The 22,548-nt window shown below is 44.2% G+C and overlaps 1 protein-coding gene across 6 annotated transcripts in view; it reads left to right on the top strand.

Moving 5' to 3' along the window:
- The window catches only part of LOC147881213 (uncharacterized), a 42,190-nt gene extending 21,868 nt beyond the window's left edge, over nucleotides 1–20,322 (top strand). Inside the window, exons 3-8 of one of the 6 annotated variants that reach the window (XM_087402285.1) lie at nucleotides 16,799–17,007; nucleotides 17,122–17,271; nucleotides 17,395–19,047; nucleotides 19,654–19,743; nucleotides 19,828–20,020; nucleotides 20,207–20,322. In XM_087402285.1, the coding sequence (XP_087258411.1) occupies nucleotides 16,799–17,007; nucleotides 17,122–17,271; nucleotides 17,395–19,047; nucleotides 19,654–19,743; nucleotides 19,828–19,971 (2,246 nt within the window). In that variant the 3' untranslated portion in view covers nucleotides 19,972–20,020; nucleotides 20,207–20,322. Of the gene's footprint in view, nucleotides 1–16,798; nucleotides 17,008–17,121; nucleotides 17,272–17,394; nucleotides 19,048–19,653; nucleotides 19,744–19,827 lie in introns of all 6 variants that reach the window. The other 5 variants (XM_087402284.1, XM_087402287.1, XM_087402286.1 and 2 more) reach the window with 5 other exon arrangements.
- Nucleotides 20,323–22,548: the final 2,226 nt, after the last annotated feature.

The following is a 22,548-nucleotide window of genomic DNA, read 5'->3' as shown; positions in this document are numbered from 1 at the left end:
TAATGCACCTCAATGTGCTTTGTTCTAGCATGAAAGACTGGGTTCTTTGCCAAGTGTATACTGCTCATGTTGTCACAATAAATGACAACCGGCCCATCTGTAGACTGATGCATATCATAGAGTAGCTTATGCAACCAAGCTACCTCACATGCAGCCATTGCTGCACCCCTGTACTCAGCCTCTGTGCTCAACAAGGCAACTGTAGGCTGTTTCTTGCTGCTCCAAGTGACTGCAACACTGCCAAAAGAGAACACATACCCACTGGTAGATCGTCTATCAGAAATACTACCAGCCCAATCAGCATCAGTGTATCCATGCAACTGTATCTGAACCCCAGCCTCATAAAATAGTCCATACTGCAATGTGGACTTCACATACCTGAGTATGCGTCTAGCCGCATCCAAATGCGGTTTCCTTGGAGCCTGCATAAACTGACTTACCAACCCAACAGCATAGCTCAAATCCGGCCTGGTAATAGTCATGTAAATCAAACTTCCTACTATGCGTCTGTACATAGTAGGGTCTTCCAGAAGCTCACCTGCATCTGCGCTCAGCTTCACATTCTGCTCCAAAGGAACTGAAATAGGCTTACAGCCTGTCATCCCATATTTGGACAGCATGTCCAGTCCATACTGCCTCTGCAAGAGCTGTATCCCACTTGGTGATCTAATTACCTCAATTCCCAAGAAATAACGCAGCTCTCCCAAATCCTTCATCTCAAACTTCTGCCTCAATAGCATTTTCACATGAAGGATATCTTCATCACTATCACCTGTGATGATCAAATCATCAACATAAATGACCAGCAGCATAATCCCTTTCTCTGTTTTTCTCACATAGAGTGAGAAATCTGCCTTGGAAATCTGAAAGCCAATAGTGACAAGATACTGTCCTATCTTATCAGACCATGCTCTAGGTGCTTGCTTCAAGCCATACAAGGCTTTCTTCAACCTGCAAACAAACTCAGGATGAATAGCATGAACATAACCTGCTGGCTGCTCCATAAAGACCTCTTCTTGCAAATCACCATGCAAGAAGGCATTCTTTACATCCATCTGATGTAAAGACCATCCCTTTGATGCAGCCATAGCAATGGCTGCTCTTACGGTTGCCATCCTTGCAACCGGGTTGAAAGTTTCTTCATAATCAATGCCATATGTCTGTGCATACCTCTTGACAACTAATCTTGCCTTGTATCTATTCACAGAACCATCTGCATTGTGCTTGATCTTATAAACCCACTTACAGCCAATTGCATTCTTGTCGTTAGGCAAAGGCACCAATTCCCATGTAGCATTAGCATCCAAGGCATCCATTTCTTCATCCATGGCTTTCTCCCATTTTTCATTTCCCATGGCTTGCTCAAAAGAAGTGGGTTCTGGTTCCTGTATCACTTTGACCATATAGGCATAGTGAATGGCTGTAAATCCATCATATTTCAGCCTATCCACAGGATACCTAACCCTGGTAGACCTGCGCAAAATAGGCTCACTTCCAGGTGCTCTCAAAACATCCCTGGTCTTCCTTACTCCAGGTGTAACAACAGAAGGAATACCCAACTCATCATCAATGCTCTGTTCTGAGCCACTGGATTCACCATCCACATAAGAGTGACCTGCATTCACATCAAACATGGGCTGATCTACCTTCTCTTTTCCTTTTCGTGATACCTGCGTACCACTATCTGCATTGCTTTGAGGAGATTCTCCTGATCTCAATCTACGTGTCCATGGCGAAGTATGTGAACCACTGCTAGACGACACTGCAGGTCCACTGATATTTTGTGATTGCTGCTGTGAATTCTGTGCAGCATTACCATTTTGTGCATCTACATCAATCATCACATTTACTGGTTTATACCAGCTGCTCATCTCATCAAAAACAACATCTCTGCTCACTGTAAACTTACGAGTAGAAGGGTTATAGCATCTATATCCTTTCTGCTGCAGAGAATAACCAATAAAGACGCACTTCTCAGCTTTTGGATCCAACTTGGACCTCAACTCATCTGGCACATGGACATAGGCAATGCAACAAAAAATTTTCAAATGAGAAATATCTGGTTTCCTACCAGTATACACCTCCTCTGGCGTCATGCCATGTATTGCTGCAGTGGGAGTCCTGTTCATTATATAAACTGCTGTAGCAACTGCTTCAGCCCAATAATAATCTGGTAGATCTTTCTCATTTAGCATAGCCCGAGATACCTCTCCAATATGCCTGTTTTTCCTTTCTGCAATTCCATTTTGCTGTGGGGTATGACTGCATGAATATTGCTGCTTTATACCATGCTCCTGCAAGAACCTTGCAAACTCATTTGAGAGGTACTCTCCCCCTCCATCTGACCTTAGGCATTTTATTTGCAGGCCTGTTTCTTTTTCAACCATAGCTTTGAAAGCTTTGAAGTGCCCAAACACTTCACTTTTCTTTTTCATAAAATACACCCAAAGTTTGCTGCTGAAGTCATCAATAAATGTGATAAAATAGTGACAGCCACCAATAGATGCAGCTTTAGTAGTCCACACATCAGAGTGGATTAATTCCAATGGCTTTTTACTCTCTTGAACATGCCTAGGAAAAGGTTTCCTTGCCTGTTTCCCAAACTGACATGCTTCACAAACCTTGTGCATTTCTGCAACCTTGAATTTAGGCAATCCTGCAACAATATTTTGGGCTTGCATTGATTTAAGTCGCTGTATATTAACATGACCAATGCGTTTGTGCCAGATATCAATATCTGCAACTACACCGGTCCCATGTGCAAACATTGCTACACTCAATTCAGGCATGTCTGCATCCAACGTAAACATCCTGCCCTTCTTCTTTCCTTTTGCTATCAAGCGACCATTATTTTTCATATCCTCAACAAAGCATCCATGAGGATTAAATCTGACCTGCAAGCCCTGCTCAACCATCTGACCAATAGAAACCAGGTTCTTGGTGATGTTCGGGACATGAAATACATCAGACAAGTATTTCTTTTTCCCATCCTGCATAGACAAAGGAATTTTGCCAATCTGCACAATAGAATGTGCAGTATCATCACCAGTCTCCACAAATCCTGGTTTTTCCATTTTCCTTGCATCTTGCATCCATTCTGCATGACCTGTCATGTGGTTTGATGCACCTGAGTCAACATACCACACATCATTTCGTTCTTCTGCACTTGTCACAGAATTGGTCATATGCTGCACCATAAATAGATGCTCATTTCTGTCATCACCCTGTCTACTAGAGGATGCATAATTGCCTTGCTGCAATTTTCCATTCATAATGTCATTCTGCTTTTTGTAGCAGTCTTTAGTAGCCATATGCCCCATTTTACCACAGTAGTAGCATTCAACATTGCTGTTTGCATTTTGGCCTCTTTGCCATCCACCATGGCCTCTTTGGCTCCCCCTGCCTCTAGGGTTACCACGTCCTCCTGCATAGGACTGGTTTTCTTGCGTTTGCTGCATATTCTGATTTCTACCACGGCTTGCAGATCGGCCTGCTCTACCTCTGCCTCTACCTCTGCCACCATTTGAGTAGAAGACAGTTTCTTTTGAAGTTCCTGCTGAAGAAGATGCACCACCATTTCTCTGCTCTTCAGAAATTAGAAGAGCAATCAACTCCTGAAAATCAGGAAATTTTTCACGGACGGCAATGGATGTCCGGAACTGTGCATAATCCTTTCCTAGACCATTCAAGGTCACAGAAACTAAATCATCATCATCCACTGGCGACCCAATGGAAGCAAGTGCATCCGCAATTTTCTTCACCTTCATGTGGTAGTCATTGATGCTCATATTTTCTCTCTGCACATTGTGCAGCTCCTGCTTGAGCTGCATTTTCCTGGCTTGTGTATTTGTGCTGTACATTTTTGCCAAAGTATCCCATGCCTCCTTTGGCGTACTTGCATCCTGAATATGCACAATCATGGAGTCCGAAATATTGATAGACAGCGAGTACATAACTTTCCTGGCTCTCTCATGCCATCCTTTAAATGCCTGCATTTCCTGTTGACTGGGAACATTAGGAAGAACAGGTTCTTCTTCATTTCCTATAATGAACTCCCAATAGCCTTTTCCCATAAGGAAATTTGTCATTCTAAACTTCCATGCTTGGAAGTTGTTCTTGTCAAGCTTTTCAGTGACAATTTGTGAAAGAGAATCAGATGCCATTACCGAGCACTGCAAAATATTCTGTCACTGCAAAAAAACACAGCTTTTGCCTCACACGGGCAGATCTGCAAAACTGACGAAAGTGGTATTTCACCAGACAGTCACTTCCTAGTGACGATTTTGCATCAACAGGCAACAAGCATGAATCTGCAACTCCCAATGTCTCTGCGCACAGGCATACGATGCAATTTCTGCGGCAACTTTTCACCGACCTGCAGAACAGTGGTCGCACAGCAAAAACAGGGCCTTTTTCTGAGTGCCTGCGGAGAACTTCCGCCTCCAAAACGGGCCTCGAAATGACCTCGAATCAGAAAAATAAAGTCACACCATGCTTCGCCCTCTCCCGCAGCATATAATGCCCTCTCGCCACACCGCGAAGGGCGTCTCAATCTGAGACAGTGCACTCTTGCACTTCCGGCTGTGCTGCCTGCAGAGATTTGCTCCTAAACTTGAAAAAGGAAAGCAACACTGGTCCTCTTACCAGGACACTGCGAACTTGGTTTGCTTTCTTGAGCTCCTTACCACGAACAAGGCTCTGATACCATGTGAAGATAGTGGGAGAGAGGGAAGGAGTCTCACTTGAGGCTTTCTCACAATCACAATGGGGGAATACACACAAAGGTGGAGGCTGAAAACAGTTTTTCCTCTTCTTAGTTGTGAAAGCCAAAAGAACTCTAGTACAAAGAAATAGAAGAACCCTATATGTGGGTCTCGAACCAAACTCAACTAACTAAGGTGGCATACTAACTGAGCCACGAACTAGTGTAGATAAGGATAGCTGTCATCCAGCTATTATTCGTGGGCGGTGTACCAACCGCATCTCCAGCTAACAAGTCGGTGAACAAGTCGGTGACATAAGTACACAACGGTCACCCTGGCATATCGCGAGTGGAGCTCGATATCTCAACAGTAGGTGTGTATGGACAATGCATCAAACTGTGTGCGGGCACAAGAATTGGTGGAGAAAGAGTGGCCTCATATTTTCTATACTATATGCACATGCCATTGCCTTGACTTCCTGTTTGAGGACATGGGAAAGCTTGCATGGGTGAAGCCAATGTTGGTACATGCTAACATGATTGTGACATTTGTTGATTCGTGGAGAATCTGTATGGATTAAAAACGATTTAATAAAATGACAATTAAGAATTGATACTCGGAAACACACCGTGTTAGCATTGTATAGAAAATTCAGCAAGAAGGAATTGGTGAAACCAGCACAAACGCGGTTTGCTTACATATTCATCATGTTAGCAAACTTGTTGGATGAGAGGGTATACAATGGATTGTGCCACATGGTTGTCAGTGATGAGTATTGCAGGAAGAAGGTGTCACACATTGCGAAAGCACAATAGGTGTCTTCTATTATATTGGGTGCTTCATTTTGGCAGGATTCAAGACTCATTGTGAAGCTTTGTGCACCTATTTTGAAGATCCTTCACTTGGCTGATAGGGAAGGGGCTACCATGGGACTTGTGTATGAGCTTACTAATCGGATGGAAATATTGATGGGATTGACTCCTCAAAGCTGGCTGATGTTAGAGCCTTGTGTGTTGATAGGTGGGATTTGATGCACTCTCCATTGCATGTGGCAGCTTTTGTTCTCCATCCTATTTGGAGAGAGAAAAATCCCATGGGACTTGTATATGAGCTCACTAATCGGATGGAAATATTGATGGGATTGACTCCTCAAAGTTGGCTGATGTTAGAGCCTTGTGTGTTGATAGGTGGGATTTGATGCACTCTCCATTGCATGTGGCAGCTTTTGTTCTCCATCCTATTTGGAGAGAGAAAAATCCAGATGGTGACAAGGAGGTGCATGATGGGTAAAATGGTGTTGGAATGGTCGCCTCCCCATCAGTGAGCCCCCAAATGAGGAGTGCATCGGGGGGGTGAACCATAGGTGGAATGGCCTGCCACATGGACAGCATCTTGGCTGTCATGTGGGCAGGAGACTCATGGTGGAGAAGGGCCTGCCACATGGGCAGCATCTCACTAAAGGGGCTGCCACATGGGCAGCACATGGGCTGCCATGTGGGCAGCACAACAGCCTGGAAGAGGCACAGCAAAGCGTGTGTGTACGGGCTGGAACAGGCCCCTAAAAGAGGCACACAGGTGGCAGGACAGAGGCCGCATGTGGTGCAGCAAAAGGCGTCTGCAAAGAGCAGCGCATGGGCCTGGCAGAGGCGCACAGGTGACAGCATGAGCAGGGCCAATAGGCGCCTGCATGGGAGACCTGGAGCAGCAGCACATGGGCCTGCAATAGGCGCAGGCAGGGACAAAGCCAGCAGCCCAAAAGGGCCTGGCAAAGGCCCTTATATAGGGCTGGTTGGACCAGCCAACCAAGTGGGCCAGCAAGCAGACTGGTTGGCCAGTCTGGTTGGCCAGGATGAGGCTCACTAGTCGGTTTTATGACAGCCCCTTGGGGGCCTATAAAAGGAGGGCCTCTGGGCCTTGATTCATCATTCTATGGAGCAGCAGATTTACTGAGAGGAAGAAGAGTAGTGGAAAGAGAGCAAAAGAGTGAGAGAGAGAGACACACTAGTGCGGGTGTGAAGTGATGAGTGAGCCACACCACAAACTCACTTAAGTTTTATTAGGATTAGGTTTACCCTATGACTGTCTTAAGACAGTCATAGGTGTCCTATCTTTAATTCTTTAACTAAGGGTTGGCAATGTGCCTTTACCCCAACAACCTCCCACCTAAAGGCCAATGTGCCTAAAGGGGAGAAAAGAATAAAAATTACAGCAATATACAGTTACTGTATACAAGACCATAAAGTAAGAATGGTCTCATCCTAATCCCATGATGTGGCGGCAATGTGCAAACCGCTCTGTAGGCAAGCTCTTAGTGAGCAAATCTGCAGGATTATCATCAGTATGTACTTTCACAAGCTCAAGACGCTTGTCTTCCAGTACCTCCCTGATGAAATGATATTTCACTTCTATGTGCTTGGTCTTCTGATGAAAGACCGGATTCTTTGCCAACATGATAGCACTCTGACTATCACAATGCAAAACTGGCATATCTCCTGTAATGCCCAAATCTCCCACCAGCCGAGTAAGCCATATTGCTTCCTTGCAGGCCTCAGTGGCTGCAACATATTCAGCTTCTGTGGTTGACAGGGCAACGCATTTCTGCAACCGAGATACCCATGATATAGCACCTCCTGCAAATGTGAAAATATAACCGGTAGTAGATTTCCGGTTATCTGCATTCCCTGCATAGTCTGAATCTGTAAAACCATGCACCAATGCATCCTTCCTACCATAGCATATGCACAAGTCTTTGGTACCTTTGAGATACCTCAAAACACCTTTCACTGCTTCCCAATGCCGCTTGCCTGGATTTGCCATATACCTGCTGATGACTCCCACCGCAAAAGCAATATCCGGACGAGTGGCAACCATGGCATACATCAAAGATCCAACTGCAGATGCATACGGAACCTTGGCCATTTCAGCCTTATCATCATTTGATCTGGGGCTGTCCTTACTGCTGAGTTTTAAATGTGGAGGCAACGGGGTACTAATGGACTTCCCCCCCTCCATTTTAAACCTCTGCAGTACTTTGTCAATATACTCTTTCTGTGACAGAAACAAAAGTCCCTTGGACCTGTCACGAGTAATACGCATGCCAAGAATATGATTTGCATCACCCAAGTCTTTCATGTCAAAAGACTTATGCAGTTGTTTCTTCAAAGCACTAATCTCATGCTGAGATTTACTGGCAATAAGCATGTCATCAACATATAGAATGAGTAGCATCAAACTGCCATCCTTTGCCCGTTTGGTGTATAAGCAATGATCGGTCTCACACCGAAGATACCCTTGGGACTGCATGAAGGCATCAAACTTCTTGTACCATTCTCTTGGTGCCTGCTTGAGTCCATACAAGCTCCTTTTGAGCTTACATACAAGCTGCTCTTTCCCATAAACAGCATATCCCTCTGGCTGACTCATATAGATTTCATCATGGAGATCTCCGTGAAGAAAGGCTGTCTTCACATCCATCTGACATAAATCCATGTCATCATGAGCAACAAGAGCTAACACTGCTCTCAAAGTAGTCATCTTGACTACAGGGGAAAAAATCTCATCAAAATCAATGCCCTTCTCCTGCTTAAATCCCTTGGCAACCAATCTGGCCTTATACCGAGGTAAAGCATTTGAATCCACTTTGACTTTGTAAACCCACTTGCATGGCAAAACCTTTCTGCCTGCAGGTAACTGCACCAAGTCCCATGTATCATTCTGAAGTAGGGAGTCCATTTCTGATTGCATGGCTTTCTCCCACTTCTTTTTCTCTGCTCTTCCCATAGCTTCCTTGAAGCTGGAAGGCTCACCACAATCTGTCAACATGATAAAATCAGCCACATTATTGGCTCCTGGAACAAACCTGACAGGAGGCCGTTGTGCACGGGAGCTCCTCCTAACAAAATGTTCCGGATTAGGCTGCTGTCCAGCCTGTTCTTCATGAATGACAGGTGGCTGTACCACCCTATCTGACTGTGCTACAGCTTCATCTGCTGGCATATCCAGTGGTACATCATTGGCAAAATCATCTGGCTGATTTCCAGCCTGTATACCCTCTTGAACAGGGTGATCTGCAGCAGGCTGCTGCTGCATATAAATGGGCATTCTTGGCTGTCCAACATCATCATAAATAACCCTCCTGTATTCCACAGGTTGCACGGGTTCCTTGTGTACACTATCTTCTTTAAAGATGACATCATTGCTGCGTATAATCTTCCGTTTAACGGGATCCCATAACCTGTACCCCATTTCACCTTCATCACCATATCCCATAAAGATGCATCTGATAGACTTTGGATCTAGTTTGGTGCGGAGATCTTTGCGTACATGAGCAAAGCACTCGCAGCCAAATACCCGTAAGTGCTTATATGAGGGTGGCTTGCCAGACCACACCTCCTCTGGCACTTTCAACTCCAAAGCCTTATTTGGTGACCTGTTAATAATGTGAACTGCTGTTTGCACGGCTTCTGCCCAGAAGCCATGGGGTAATGCAGCATAAGACAACATACATCGAACCTTCTCCTGAACAGTTCGATTCATCCGCTCACTTGCACCATTTTGAGATGCATTATGAGGGGCTGTGAGTTCCTGTTTGATGCCCTTAGCTTGGCAAAACTGCACAAAAGCATGTGACACATACTCACCCCCATTATCGGATCTGAGGCATTTCAGCCTACGACCTGTCCGATTTTCCACCTGAGCGACAAATCTCTTGAAAGCATCTAGGGCATCTCCCTTATGCTTCAAGAAATAGACCCACACCTTACGTGTGGCATCATCAATGAAAGTAATAAAATATTTGGCACCCCCTAGTGATAACTGTGGCATCTCACACAAATCAGTGTGCACTAGATCAAGTGGTGCTCTATTCTGGGGAGTTCTCCTCTTATGAGGAGTCACAGAATGCTTGCCAAAAATACAATGATCACAAGTAGGCAAATCTGAAAAAGAGAGAGGCGGCAGATAACCCAAACGTGACAGTTCTTGCATTCCCTTAACAGACATGTGTCCCAACCGGCTATGCCACAATGAAACCTTTGGCAGCTCGGTTATGGCAACAACATGATTACCCACACTGGAAACATAAAGAGGGTACAAGGTATCACTTTTAAAACCCTCAGCCACTACAGTCTGGCCATCAGTAATCACCCATTTGGCCATCAATAACCAAAGCATGTGCTATTACAGCAGAAGAGCATAAAACATCATGTATGTCACTGTCACTGTCCTCTGCTGCAACATTCACTGCATCCAAGTCAACTATCTTGGCCTTGCCTTTGCCTTTGCTTGCATTTCCTGCATCTTGTGTTTCAGCCTTCTTGGCTTTCTGATCCCGTATGAACTTGAAGCACTTCGACTTCACATGTCCCTTCTTGCCACAATAAAAGCATTCAATGTCCTTTTTGCCACGGGACTGACTGCGGGATTTGGACTTACTAGCAGATCTCCCCTTCTGCTGAGTCCTGCCTCTATCCTGTACCTGCAAAGCATTTGAAGACTTGCTGCCCGCATTATTCTTCCTGCTCATCTCCTCCATAAGGAGAGAGCTCTCTACATCAGCATAAATAAGAGTGGCATTTGAGTTTGACAGGGTGGTCTTGAAAGTGTCCCAACTCTCAGGAAGAGTACACAACAAGAAAGTAGCCTTGAACTCCTCATCAAGGTTCAACCCCTGTGCAATCAGCTGTGTAAAGATAGCATTGAACTCACTCAAGTGTGAGGTCATAGCTGTACCTTCCTTCATGCGAAGATCGACCAGCTTCTTCAGCCAATAAACCTTACTGGCTGAGCTCTTTTGAGCATACAGTTCTTCTAGTCTTTGCCATAGACCATAAGAGGTCTTTTCAGCCTGTACATTGAACACAAGAGTGTCTGAAATAGTGAGCATGATAGCTGCCCTCGCAGACAGATCAAGCTCTTCCCAATCATCAGCTGCCATATCAGATGGCTTGACACCCTTTACCCTTATGGGCTTAGCAATCTTCTTTAACAGAAGAACATTCAAGCACTGTTCTGCCCATAATGCATAGTTATGTGCTCCTTCCAGTTTCTTTATGTTCAGAATTGAAGAATCACCTCCTCCTGATGCCATATCAGATGAGGAAAGTACCTGACTCCCTGGAAGTAAAAAGACTGAATAAAAAAGTTCTGATTTCTCAGAAAAGCCTGCTCTATTCAAGAGCCAGAAGCACTCTCAAAGGTGCTGTTTTTACTGTCAGTAAAATCTGCAGCAAAACAGTAAATGTCCCTGCAAATACTGTACCTTCTGACAAACTGTTCTGAGCTCAAAAAAGGCATAAAAACAGTAATTTCAGACTGCTGCTGCTGCTCAACAAGAGCTTAACAGTGCATACTTATCTGACAAAACCACCAACACTGCTGTAAACACTGCTGTACTGACTGTACTGATCACTTCTCCCACCTCAGATGAGGTATGTCACTGACTCAAATTGCAGAAATCACTTGACAAACACCCAAAAAACAGTAAATGACCCTTCAGCCTGTCACAAAACCTGCAACAGTAAATGGGATAAATCCCAAGCAATCACCCTTATACCAAAGGGAGAAAATGCATCTGAAGATCTCTGTCGGTAACCCAAGTGCTGTCAAACAAAGTCTGGGCAAAAGCCCCTTGATCTGACACCTGAACCAAGTGGAGAACACCTCAACACTGAGGTAGCATGCAATATGAAAATCTCTCTGACAAAATCATTTACCAGTGTAATGCATATACTGCCCTGTGTAGAAATGACATACACAGATCCCAACGTATAGACACTCAATGAGGAACCTTTTGAGCACTGTCAACGATGGACAGTTAGGGACCGAGTAAACTCGATGCGCCCTGGCCAAGCGTGGCTCAACTGAGGTTCTCTGAGTGTTGCACAAGAAATGTGATCTGCAAGAAAATGTCTCCTCAACACTGCGGAAATCAAGACAAAAGTGTGCTCTCTGGCACCACACTGCCTCAAGGCATACAATGCATCACCTTTCGGGCAAAAGCCCTTTGATAAAATCACCCAAAACTGAGATTTTTACTCAGTAAATGCATAGAAACTCCTGCTGTACTGCTGTCCTTCTTGTAGTGCTGTACTTCTTGTAGCACGCGCTTCCTCCAAAAAAAAAACTTTGCAGCAAAAGACACCAAGTCCTGCGTTCGATGCCAACCCCTGTGCAATCTGCAGACGGACTGTCGTCCGTACCTGTGTACGGCTGTCCGTACGATTGTACGGACAGTCCGTACAGCTGACGTACTGTATAGCACAGCAGCTATGCTGCTGGACTGCAGCAGGCTGGCGACACCTACGCCTAGTAGCAGCTGCTATGAAGCAGCTGGCTGCTTGCTGGATGCAATGCCACGAGCTGCAGCTAGCAGCTCATGTGTACAGCGCCACCCGGGACCAGCGACCAGCTCATGAGGAGTCACCCGCGACCAGTGACCTGCTCCGAAAAAAAAAGCCTGCAGATCTGCGCCGAAATGCGCCCGCCTGCGCCGCTCTGTTGCCCTCGAAATGCGCCGCTCTGATGCCCTCGAAGTGCGCCGCTCTGATGCCCTAGCAGTCTGCGAACAGGAAAAACACCGCCGTCCTGTCTAGATCTGTCCGTACCGTCGTACGGACGACGTACGGCCGTACGGATCGGTCCGTACGGAACGGATTTGATAGGCAGATGAGGCTAGGGAGAGGAGGTGTAGCTAGGGAGAGGCTCTGATACCAGTTGAGAGGAAGAAGAGTAGTGGAAAGAGAGCAAAAGAGTGAGAGAGAGAGACACACTAGTGCGGGTGTGAAGTGATGAGTGAGCCACACCACAAACTCACTTAAGTTTTATTAGGATTAGGTTTACCCTATGACTGTCTTAAGACAGTCATAGGTGTCCTATCTTTAATTCTTTAACTAAGGGTTGGCAATGTGCCTTTACCCCAACATTTACAGCAGACAGGAGCAGCAGACAGGGCTTCCTTTGGCCTTTTCCCAAGAGGTGAAGGAGACCTAAAGAGGGCTGCAGACTGAGCTAGTAAGTGCTGCCTACCCAGGCTGATCTATAGGCAGTAAGGTAGAGAGAACCATTCTGGACAGAAAGTCTACGGACGCTCGAGGTGGAGCACGTGGGCTCGAGTTTAGAGATAGCCAACAGATAGGAGTACCTTGTGGTAAGATCAGAGGACCACACCATTGGTGGGACTTTGGATTTCTCTCTTTTGTATTGTGTCCATAGCTTTGGATGGAAATATATTGTTTTGGTGGTTTCTCTATCTGGCTGGTTCATTCTCTATTGATGAGTCTGCACATCTTCTCTATGCACATAAGTTTAAGAAGTTTGTGATTCCACACCTCACAACACACTGTGTGAGCTCCTAGGCTATTCTATCAGTCATCCGCTGTGCGTACACTCTGTTGGTCGATTTCTAACAGATGGATGTCATAGAGCGGTACATGAAGTATGATGTTGACAGCCAAGGCACCTTATGTGATGAGTTGGATATTTACAAGTCCATGTCAATCACATTTACTCGTGCGATTGTGAAGGATGAAAAGAGAATGCACCAAGGGGTGAAATGGACCAAATTTGCAGCGGTTAGCTCTTCGAGTGCTCTTGCAAGGCACATGTGCTTCTCCTTGTGAGAGGAATTGTAGCACATTCTCTCTTATCCATACTAAAAGAAGGAATAGGCTGCTTTCAAAGAATACCGAGAAATCTATATATATCCATACTAATTTGCGTCTAATCTCCAAACTCAAGGAAAGGGGATTTGAGAAGATAGAAGTGACCCTAGACATGATCAACAAGTATAAGGATGATGAGAGGCTTCTCTCTTTGCAAGCGGATACAGAGGGAGAAGAGTTTGCAGCCCCTATGGTTACACTGATAGGAAGGATGGATGTTGCTGCAGCGTCAAGCAGCTCTAGTCTTTTGGAGTCCCATGGTGAGGAAGATGAGTAGTGATGAGGAGGAGGAGGGTGAGAAGGAGGGTGCGGGCATCGATGCAGATGATGATGAGGATGAGGATGAGCAAGAGGGTGAGGATGAAGATGCAACTTGAGGCTTGAGCCTCATCGGTTGTGAATTGTCATGAATTTTCACGCTTTATTTTCGGGCTGTGGCAGCCTTTTCTTTATGATATTTTGGTGTAGTTACTAGTACTTCCATTGATCATGAGATTTTGATGTCGTATTGATCTATGATCTATAATTCTATCATTTGACACTATATCAAAATCTAGAATCCAGATGACTCTGGTCTTTGGAGGTTGGAGTCTTTCATGAATGATGAATCATGACTCATGAGTGACAACTTTAAAATTAATACAAGTTTGAAGTTTCAATCTGAAAGTTTAATAGCTCTATGTCAATTTAATGTGTATAATCTATATTTTTTCTGATTTTTTGGGGTAAAATAAGGGTCACATATGTTTCAGCCCCAGGGGCTGAACCATACTCCAATCATACTTCGTACTCGTATGATGTATGCGTATGGTAACGTATGGAAACAACATTGGTTGGTACGGCCACTGGTTCGTCCTCCATTTCCTGTGTTGTTGTTGGTGTCATCCTTTTCTTGAGTACCTGACTCATGTGAAACAAGTGAGTTTTTTGGGCATTCATAAGAGTAGTGCCCCTTCTCTTTGCCATTGCAATATGTGACAAGTACATTAGTTTTTCGATTGACATGTGACTTAACAGGTTTCCAATTAAACTTGCCTTCATAGCTAGCTTAACACGTACGTCCTCCTTCTTGAAGAATGGGGTATGTTTCTTTGCTCGAGGGGTGCAACTAGCAAAGTTTCTTCCCTGTTTACTTTTTGACTCTTATGCTAAATCCATAGCATTAGAAGATGTGGATGGCCAAAGCAAATCAGCACGAATAGTAGGGCGTAAACCCTCAATAAAGGTGCGGCATTGCCCCTTCTGTGGCACTTTTTCAATGGTTTGCAATTGAAGTAATGCGGAAAGATAATTCTCAGTGTACACATCCATACTTTCATTGTCCATCTGCCCCATTCTTCACGATTGCCTGTGAGTATCCTCTTCAAATTGTGTAGGTAAGGAGCACTTCTTAATTTTGCCTTTGAATGCCTTCCATGTCTTCAGTATATGCGTGCTTTCCACAAGCAGACTCCACCATAATTGTGCACTACTTGTCATTCGTCCTAAAAAAGTATTGGTTGAAGGAACTAATCCAAGCAAGTAGATCCTGACCATTTCTTTTACCATCATATTTTGAAAAAGTAAGTTTTGCGGTTGATCTTACCTGACTTCTTTTTATCACATAGCTTGAGTGCTTTTAGGATGGCCTTTCCTATGTTGTCTTTGTCACTGGGCTCATGCAAAGGAGTAGTGTCATGGTGTCACTGTCGTGAAGTCTTCACATGGCGCTTCTTCTTCCTGTGATGTCTTGTCCTGCTTCTTCCATGCTCACTGTTGGTGGTGTCGCTGGTTCGCAGCTTCCACTTTCATAATCATCTCTTTCCTTCATACGGTTTTTCGTGACTTCAATCATCTCTCTTAGCACTTGAGTTACACATTCTTCCTTGGCCTTATGCCTGTTGCACATGTTGCGCATATAGTCAAGTTCTTGCTCGAGGTCCTGCGCATGCATCCAATGAATTTGATGTATGCATAAGGTCCTCTTTTTCAATAGATGTAGGTGGCTTCTAAGTTGATGTCACTTGACATAATGCATCTTCTATCTCTTGACGTTGTTGCTTTTCATGCTAATAGCGTGCTCGCCACTCTTTCTCGGTATTGTTGGACTTCTCGCATCCTCGTCATGATGTGGATCTTTAGTAGTACTAACAAAATATGCTTTCTCGACATAGTGAAGTATGTGCATGGTGCAAACAAGAAATCACTATGAAAGGAAATACATTCGTGTTAGTCTTTGTCATGATTGAGTCTATCCTTCACCTCTAGAGTGCTGACAAAATCTCAGTGTGAATTCTTTGTGTGTAGACTCGAGTGCACGTGGGTGTGTGGATATGTATATGTGATTGTTTATACTGCTATGCGTGATGCTCTTTGACTCACACATGATGCTCTTTGGTTTGCATGAATTCTTGTTATTTGGTTAGACCTACCATTTGATGATCTTTGTGTCAATTGTGTTCTAAAGATCTGCCCCCCCCAATGTAATTAGGCACAAACCCTCATCTATTGTTTGGTATTCATGGGAAACAATTTAGATCCACGAACATCTTGAGCATCTATGTGTGTGTGTGTGTTTTGGGGCGGAGGGGGGGGGGACAGGAAGCCCTAATTCATCTGCTAGATACCAGATTTTTTGGCCAATAATATTTGTAGGAAATCTTTGTGTTTGCAATTCGAAAGCTTCATGGTTGCAGTCCCATTAAAGAGGCATATTTGTTACAGCATGTATTGCACATAATTCTCCTTTATTGGATTTAATTTAGATCCTATGTACTTCTATATTTCTTTCTTCAGTAAGCGGTTGGATGCTCGCATACTTTTCTTTGTGAATTGTAGATAAGCTCCACCTGTCTTCCTGGGCTTCAAAGGCAGGATGATGGCTATAACGTGCAGGCAAACCTGGGAGCTAGCTCAGCGTAGAGGCAAGGAATGAAAGACACTTTGCACGAGAGTGCTCTCATTGCTGGACAATGATAGATGACTCAGAGGTGCAAGTGCACCATTATCACCCCCTCTGCGTCTAAAACTCTTTTGTTTGTGGTTTATGGATGCCATATAAAAAAAATGTTGCAAGGCAAGACAATTAGTTCATGACAAAGGTGTCCCATCTATTCTGTCTCTTATACTTCCCATGTATTTGAGGGTGAGATATCGTACTGGATTGTACCCCAAAGTTATATATTTCTTCTGCCAAAAGCCTAACATCTCTCTCATTGGCAATCTCTTTAGTTAATGGTTTACAAAAACTATATGTACACTCTATTAATCTGGATGTATATCAGCCCTGGATTGATGGATATACTTTTTTCAATGTCATTTTGGTTGTGGACATAATTTAGCTGTCGGTGCTGAGTGAGTTTTTATAATTGCACTCGACTGCTCTGGAAATATCTCATCTTTGTGCAGTGAGGTGGGACAGTATCTGTTTTAATAGATTTACTTGAAGGCATGCAGAATCTGAACAGGTTAGGCAAGAGATGATTCAGACAATACAGGCAAGGCTGAACAGTCCATCAGCAAAGGTTGTTGAATCTGTTGAGTCGACAATTGGAGTAGATGATGCAATAAAGGTATTGGGGACTAGTGCTGACATTCAGCAGCCTGATGTTCAACTGAAACAGGAGTCTTTGCTGTCAAACGACTTGAGCAAAAATGATCTGCAGGTGCAATCTGAGACAAGGATTTAAAGCCTATTTCCCCAAATTTTTTATTGCATGGCTTTTGGAAAGTACTTGTCCTCAAGTGAGGCATAATTAGTTCTCTTAATATGTGCTTAGATGTCGAAGACACTGCCTGAGCAGGATGAAGCTGGAGGTACTTCATTTGGTTATCTCAATAACATTGGTTATCTTGGATCTGGACTATTTGGGGGCCTTTATTGGTTAGAGCGTCGGGCAAAAATGTCTTCTGTCTCAGCTTTGCAAGATGTGAGTGTGCACTGTAAAAGGTGTATTCTACCTCGCGGCCTCGCTTCTTTTGGTTTTGGTTTGATAAGTAAGAGCCTTTAATCTTGATGCATGACTCAATGTTGTTTTTTAAAATATTTTCAGATAACGTCCAAGCTGAAGGTGAAAGAAGATGCCATGCTTTCTTTGAAAGAGGCTCTAGAGGGGAAACTATTGGCAGAAAAGGATCAAGCTTCACGACAGCTTAAAAAGGCTAAAGAAGAGAAAGAATCTTTGTCTGGTGAGCTTGCATCTGTGATAACACATGCCAATGATATTCAAAAGGAACTGGATGACAAAAAGAGTCTGGTACAGGATTTACAGAAGCAAATAGAAATTGCACAAGCAGCTATACAGGAGGCTGGGAAGCAAAAGACACTGGTTGAGGAAAAGCTTTCTACAGAGCAGACAAAGGGGATGAGATTGGAAGAAGAGATCAAGACAATTAACTCTGAGATGGACTCAAAAGGATTGGAAATAAAGTCTTTACGCTCCATACTTGAGGATAAGGAAAAGGCTGCAGAAGATGTTTCCTCTCAACTAAACATGAAAATTGAAGAGATTTTACATGCGCAGCACACAATTGAAGGTCTTGAAAAAGAAATATCTGTACTTAATGAGAAGTTACGTCTCAGCGATACTTGTGTGCAGGATTTAGGGGCTAAACTAGACGCAGCTGTTGCTCATCGTGAAGAAACAGAGAAACAGATGGCTATTGTCTATCAAGACATGGATGGATTGAAACAGTCTTCTGCACAAGAACTCGAAGCAGTACAAGGTAGTCTCACCTCCAAGGTAGTAGAGGTCGAAGAATTAACACTCAGACTGAAGGACACATTAAACAAATCAGAGGAAAACAAGAAAGTTATTGATGAACTGCAGGAAGAGATTCGTATTTTGAAGCAGAAATCGAATGAAGACAACGTGGCCATAGAGTGTCTGACGAAGGAGCTGGATGGAAGCTCACAGGATCTCAAAACTACCAAGGCCCAGGTTGATTCTCTGTCTCAAGACTTGAAAGATGTAAGAGAGCTCAATAAAAGACTGGACAGTAGAATTCTAGATGTTCAACAAGAAGCAGAGGTGAATTTGACCTCCTTAAAACAGTCTTTGGATTATGAACAGGCCCTTTCAGGCAAGTTGAGTGAACAGCTGAAAAAGGTGAAGGATGATTTGGATTTCTCAAGGGGAGAGGCCTCTTCACTTAATAAGCAATTGAAGAAATTTGAAGTTTCATACGAGCAACTCAAGAAAGACTTTGCTGAATCTGAAGCAGCAGTCAAAGCTATGGATGCGGCTTTGACAAAGGAGAAAGAAATTGCAGCAACCAACAAGAGGCAGTTAGAGTCAGCATGCAGAGCTATTGCAGAGGCAAAAGAAAATATTAAAATTTTGCGTCAGGATATTGAGAAAGCAAAAAGTGAGTCAGAAAATATGAGTAAAGAAATTAAAGAGCTTAGTAAGAACCTGGAAGCTGCTAATGCAAAAGTTGCCCATCTGGAAATTGAGAAGGCAGAACTCAGTGGTTCACTGCATGAGGAGAAAAGAATATCAAGAAGTTTGAAGGAAAAGGTAAACAAGGTGGATGTTAGCTTGGAAAAATTATCCAAGGAGAAAGAAACCACCACCCAACGAGCCAAGAAACTTGAGGGAGAACTGGCTTCTACTAAGGGAGAAGTGCTTCGTCTGAAGAAACAAGTAACCATCATGGATACGGCATTAAACGAAGCCAAGTCAAGAGTTCGGGGCATATCTGAGGTAGCTACCCTTGTATAACATTTGTAGTCTGTAGTCAAGGAAAGCACTAACAGCTCACTCTCGTAAGGTCTAGAACCTTTTGTTATAGATTGATGGTGCATGCATGTTCAAGGAAAAAGTATTACCATATGCCTTTGGTTCATTGAACACCATACTTGATGTTAAAATTGGAAGTGGGAAGCAATTTTTTTTTGTTTGCATTGCCATAAGGCTTTGCATGGGACCGGGAATGTTTGGTGATGGTAATAGAAAGCTATCTTGTAAGAATTGAAGTATACGATGGCACTGAGTTTGCCCAAGTAGAGGTGACATTTGCATGTGGTATGGAAGCATTTTCTTAATTATGGAAAGGTTACAGAGAAAAGAAGGGTTCATGGTGTGTCATATTTTTCCAGCTAGAACAATTTCAATTCTGCAATGTGGGAGTTCCTACATGTAGAATTTTTAAGCTCTACTGTATATTTTTTCTTAGCAATGGAATACTTTAGGGAATACCCAAACTATGTTGATATATTGTCCTAATTGTACAGCTCAAAACATTAAATATTTATTTGTCCCGATGAAGTTTTATGTCCTTACAGTGTCTTGTTCATACCATTGTGATAGATCGCACAATCGCAGGAGCAGTCGGCAAATGCTGCTCAAATATCATCAGAAATAAGCAGCATACAATCTGAACTCTTAAATATGCAGAAGGTAAAAATTTGTCATATCCTTCGTGTGCAAGATGTCATGGGTAGCTAAGTTGAGGCTATTTTATTGTTGATTTATGTTTTGCAGAGCTTGCAGGATGCTGGAACCAAACAGGCAGAGGCTGAGGCTGCAGCTGGAACACTTCGTGAAGTGATGGAAAAACATGGGTTAGCTGAAGATGCAGTTTTGGTTTCTCCAACCTCGAGGCATGAGGACGACACACGAGCTTAGAAGAGGGTTTTTTGACAGGGTGGACATACATACACCTTGGCAGCTTCAGGTGGACATTATAACTCAACATCTTATGTGCAAATTACTTGTCCCGGTTGATCATTGAGTCAGTGGTTCCTTTCATGTACCGAATACTATTTCTTCTTGGCAGCTGAAAAGGAGTCAATGATACGCCTCACGAAATTGGAGCTTGCTCTTCTTTTAATTGCTGATAGAAGGCTCGTTGTGTTTTCAGGGCGAGAGGTTTTCATTGAGCTCTAACTTGTATCCAACGACTCTCTCTCTCTCTCTCTCCACGCACCTTGAGAATTCATTAATTGTATGCATATTGCAGAATAAAGAATTGACGTATGAGAAGTAAATTATACTCCCTGTTACGCTCTAGCCGAGGTAGCATGACCTCGGAAGAATCAGTCGACAGTTCCCTTAAAGGATCTATCTTTGTAATATATTTGTTTGCGCTTCATGTAAATGATCGGGAGGGAATTAATGTCAAGGTCCTAGGTGAGGGTTGATAGCACCAGACTAGGTGGATCTAAGGCTAAGGGCCTAGTGCAAAGAATGTGCCTAGGGGCAAAGGATTTAATGCATCCCAAGCAAAGAATGTGCCTAGGGGCAAAGGATTTAATGCATCCCAAGAGAGGGGTGAAATGTTGCATTAGGAAGGCCCTATATGGATGACATGTGGCATCTAGATCTATCTAGGGAGATGGGGCTTGTTGAAGCTAGTGAGAGAAGAGAAGGTGGATTTTCACGTATGTTTTTTTTGATCGGAATTCTCTATCTGCTTGTTTAGCTTCATCAAGGTTGGCTGGGAGGATATCCATGGTGTTGCTCCCGTGATCTGCAGTAGGAATAGATAGTTATAATGTAACATTTGGTAAGAGCCCAAGGATAGGGAATTAGAGAGGGGACGGATTTCGAGCGGTGGTCATCCTGCACTACCACCACGAAGCTGGACGAATGGGATCGACGCTGATCTACGACGAGATTGGAGGGGGCTGCCCGTGTCGACGGACAGTAGGCCTGGAGCGTAGGTGGCGAGTCGACTGCTGGTAACGTGCGACGTGTTCCACGAATTAAGATAAGGGGATCCCATAACTACAACGGAAGGGGGGCTGTTGGCGCTTCCGTAACTACAACGGAAAGGGGGCTGTTGGCGCTCCCGTAACTACAACGGAAAGGGGGCTGTTGGCGCTCCTGTAACTACAACGGAAGGGGGGGGCATAACAGGAATTTGTGAATGAGGGAGACCCTTCGACGAAGATAGTTCGTGACGGCGCCAGATCAACGCAGAGCGCTAGTCGACGGGCAAACTGGACGAACGTCAAACCGTAAGCCTAACACCGTTAGGAGCGCAAAGGCGACGCAGGACAGGTTGGTGGCCCGCAGCCTGTACATAAGCTGTGACTGCAGACTGGTCGCAGGAGTGCGGGAGACTGTTGGCTGGAATTGCATGGAACCAAGAGGGAGGTGACGAAACCGTTGATGACCAGGGAGCTCTCTTTGACCTCCATCAGTTTCGTGTTTTTTTTTTTCTTCTCGATTTAGTCGGTTGATGCTCTACTTTCATAGACAGGATCTCGTGAGTGATCAGCTTGCATGAGGCTTTGATGCGGTAGCAGAGACAGATTATGCTTGAGGTTATGCCTATGTGCTACAGTCTGAGTTTGTTTGCAGGAGCTTCCCTAGGATAGGGAAAAAGCGCGGTTTGAGATATATGCCTATGTTAAATGCCTAGTCAGGGTGCATGTGGGATTGCAGGTATTCCCTAGTATAGGGAATTGGGTCGGAGTGTCAGTACACTGAATTGTGTCAGCTTGTAAATACAGTTTTCTAGCGGTGTTTAAAAAAAAAAAAAACAAAAAAAAAAAACAAAACAAAACACCCATTGGACTGGATGGAAGCAGAAGAAGGAGCTTCCAGGAGGGACCCTGGTGTGTCAGGAGTCCGGCCGACCCAGCAGGTGTCGCGCCCAGTAGCTCACACTTTATCTGGCAGGATTGCATTACTTGAGGATGCCTTGCAACAGTTGTTAGCGCAGTAGTTACAGGCCAATGCAGGGCAGTCCGAACTTAGGAGAGCGATACATAGTATGTCTGCCAGACCTTCTCGAGAGGAGAAGGGAAAGGCTCCAATGGAACAGGAGTCTAGTGTCCATACGGTCGAGCCTAGGAAGGCTAAAGTACCAAATATTGCCAATTACAGGCCAGAAAAGTATTCTGGTCGGATGAACGACCGTAGTTCTGATGTCATTGAGACCTGGTTACACAAATGGGACGAGGCGTTTGCCATTTGTGAAATCAGAAATGACATCAAGAAGATCCGTGAGGCCACCCACATGTTTAGTGAGGCAGCGGATCGGTGGTGGATTAAGCAACAAAAAGATGGTATAGCATCCACTACCTGGGAGGGGTTTAAAAGAGAGTTCAGGAAACACTTCTTACCTCCTGACGAAGCATCCCGAGCTTGGGATCAATATAGGAACCTTCGTCAGAGAAATTTATCAGTGGCAGAATACAAGAGAGTGTAATGAAGGTTGACGAACGCCTGCCTCAATCAATCCAAACGAAAGAT

Source organism: Dipteris shenzhenensis, chromosome 31 (assembly GCF_047967505.1).
Source record: "Dipteris shenzhenensis isolate YYH24624 ecotype China chromosome 31, Dip_SZ_1.0, whole genome shotgun sequence".
NCBI classification, from domain to species: Eukaryota; Viridiplantae; Streptophyta; class Polypodiopsida; order Gleicheniales; family Dipteridaceae; genus Dipteris; species Dipteris shenzhenensis.
This window is presented reverse-complemented; position numbering and strand designations above follow the sequence as displayed.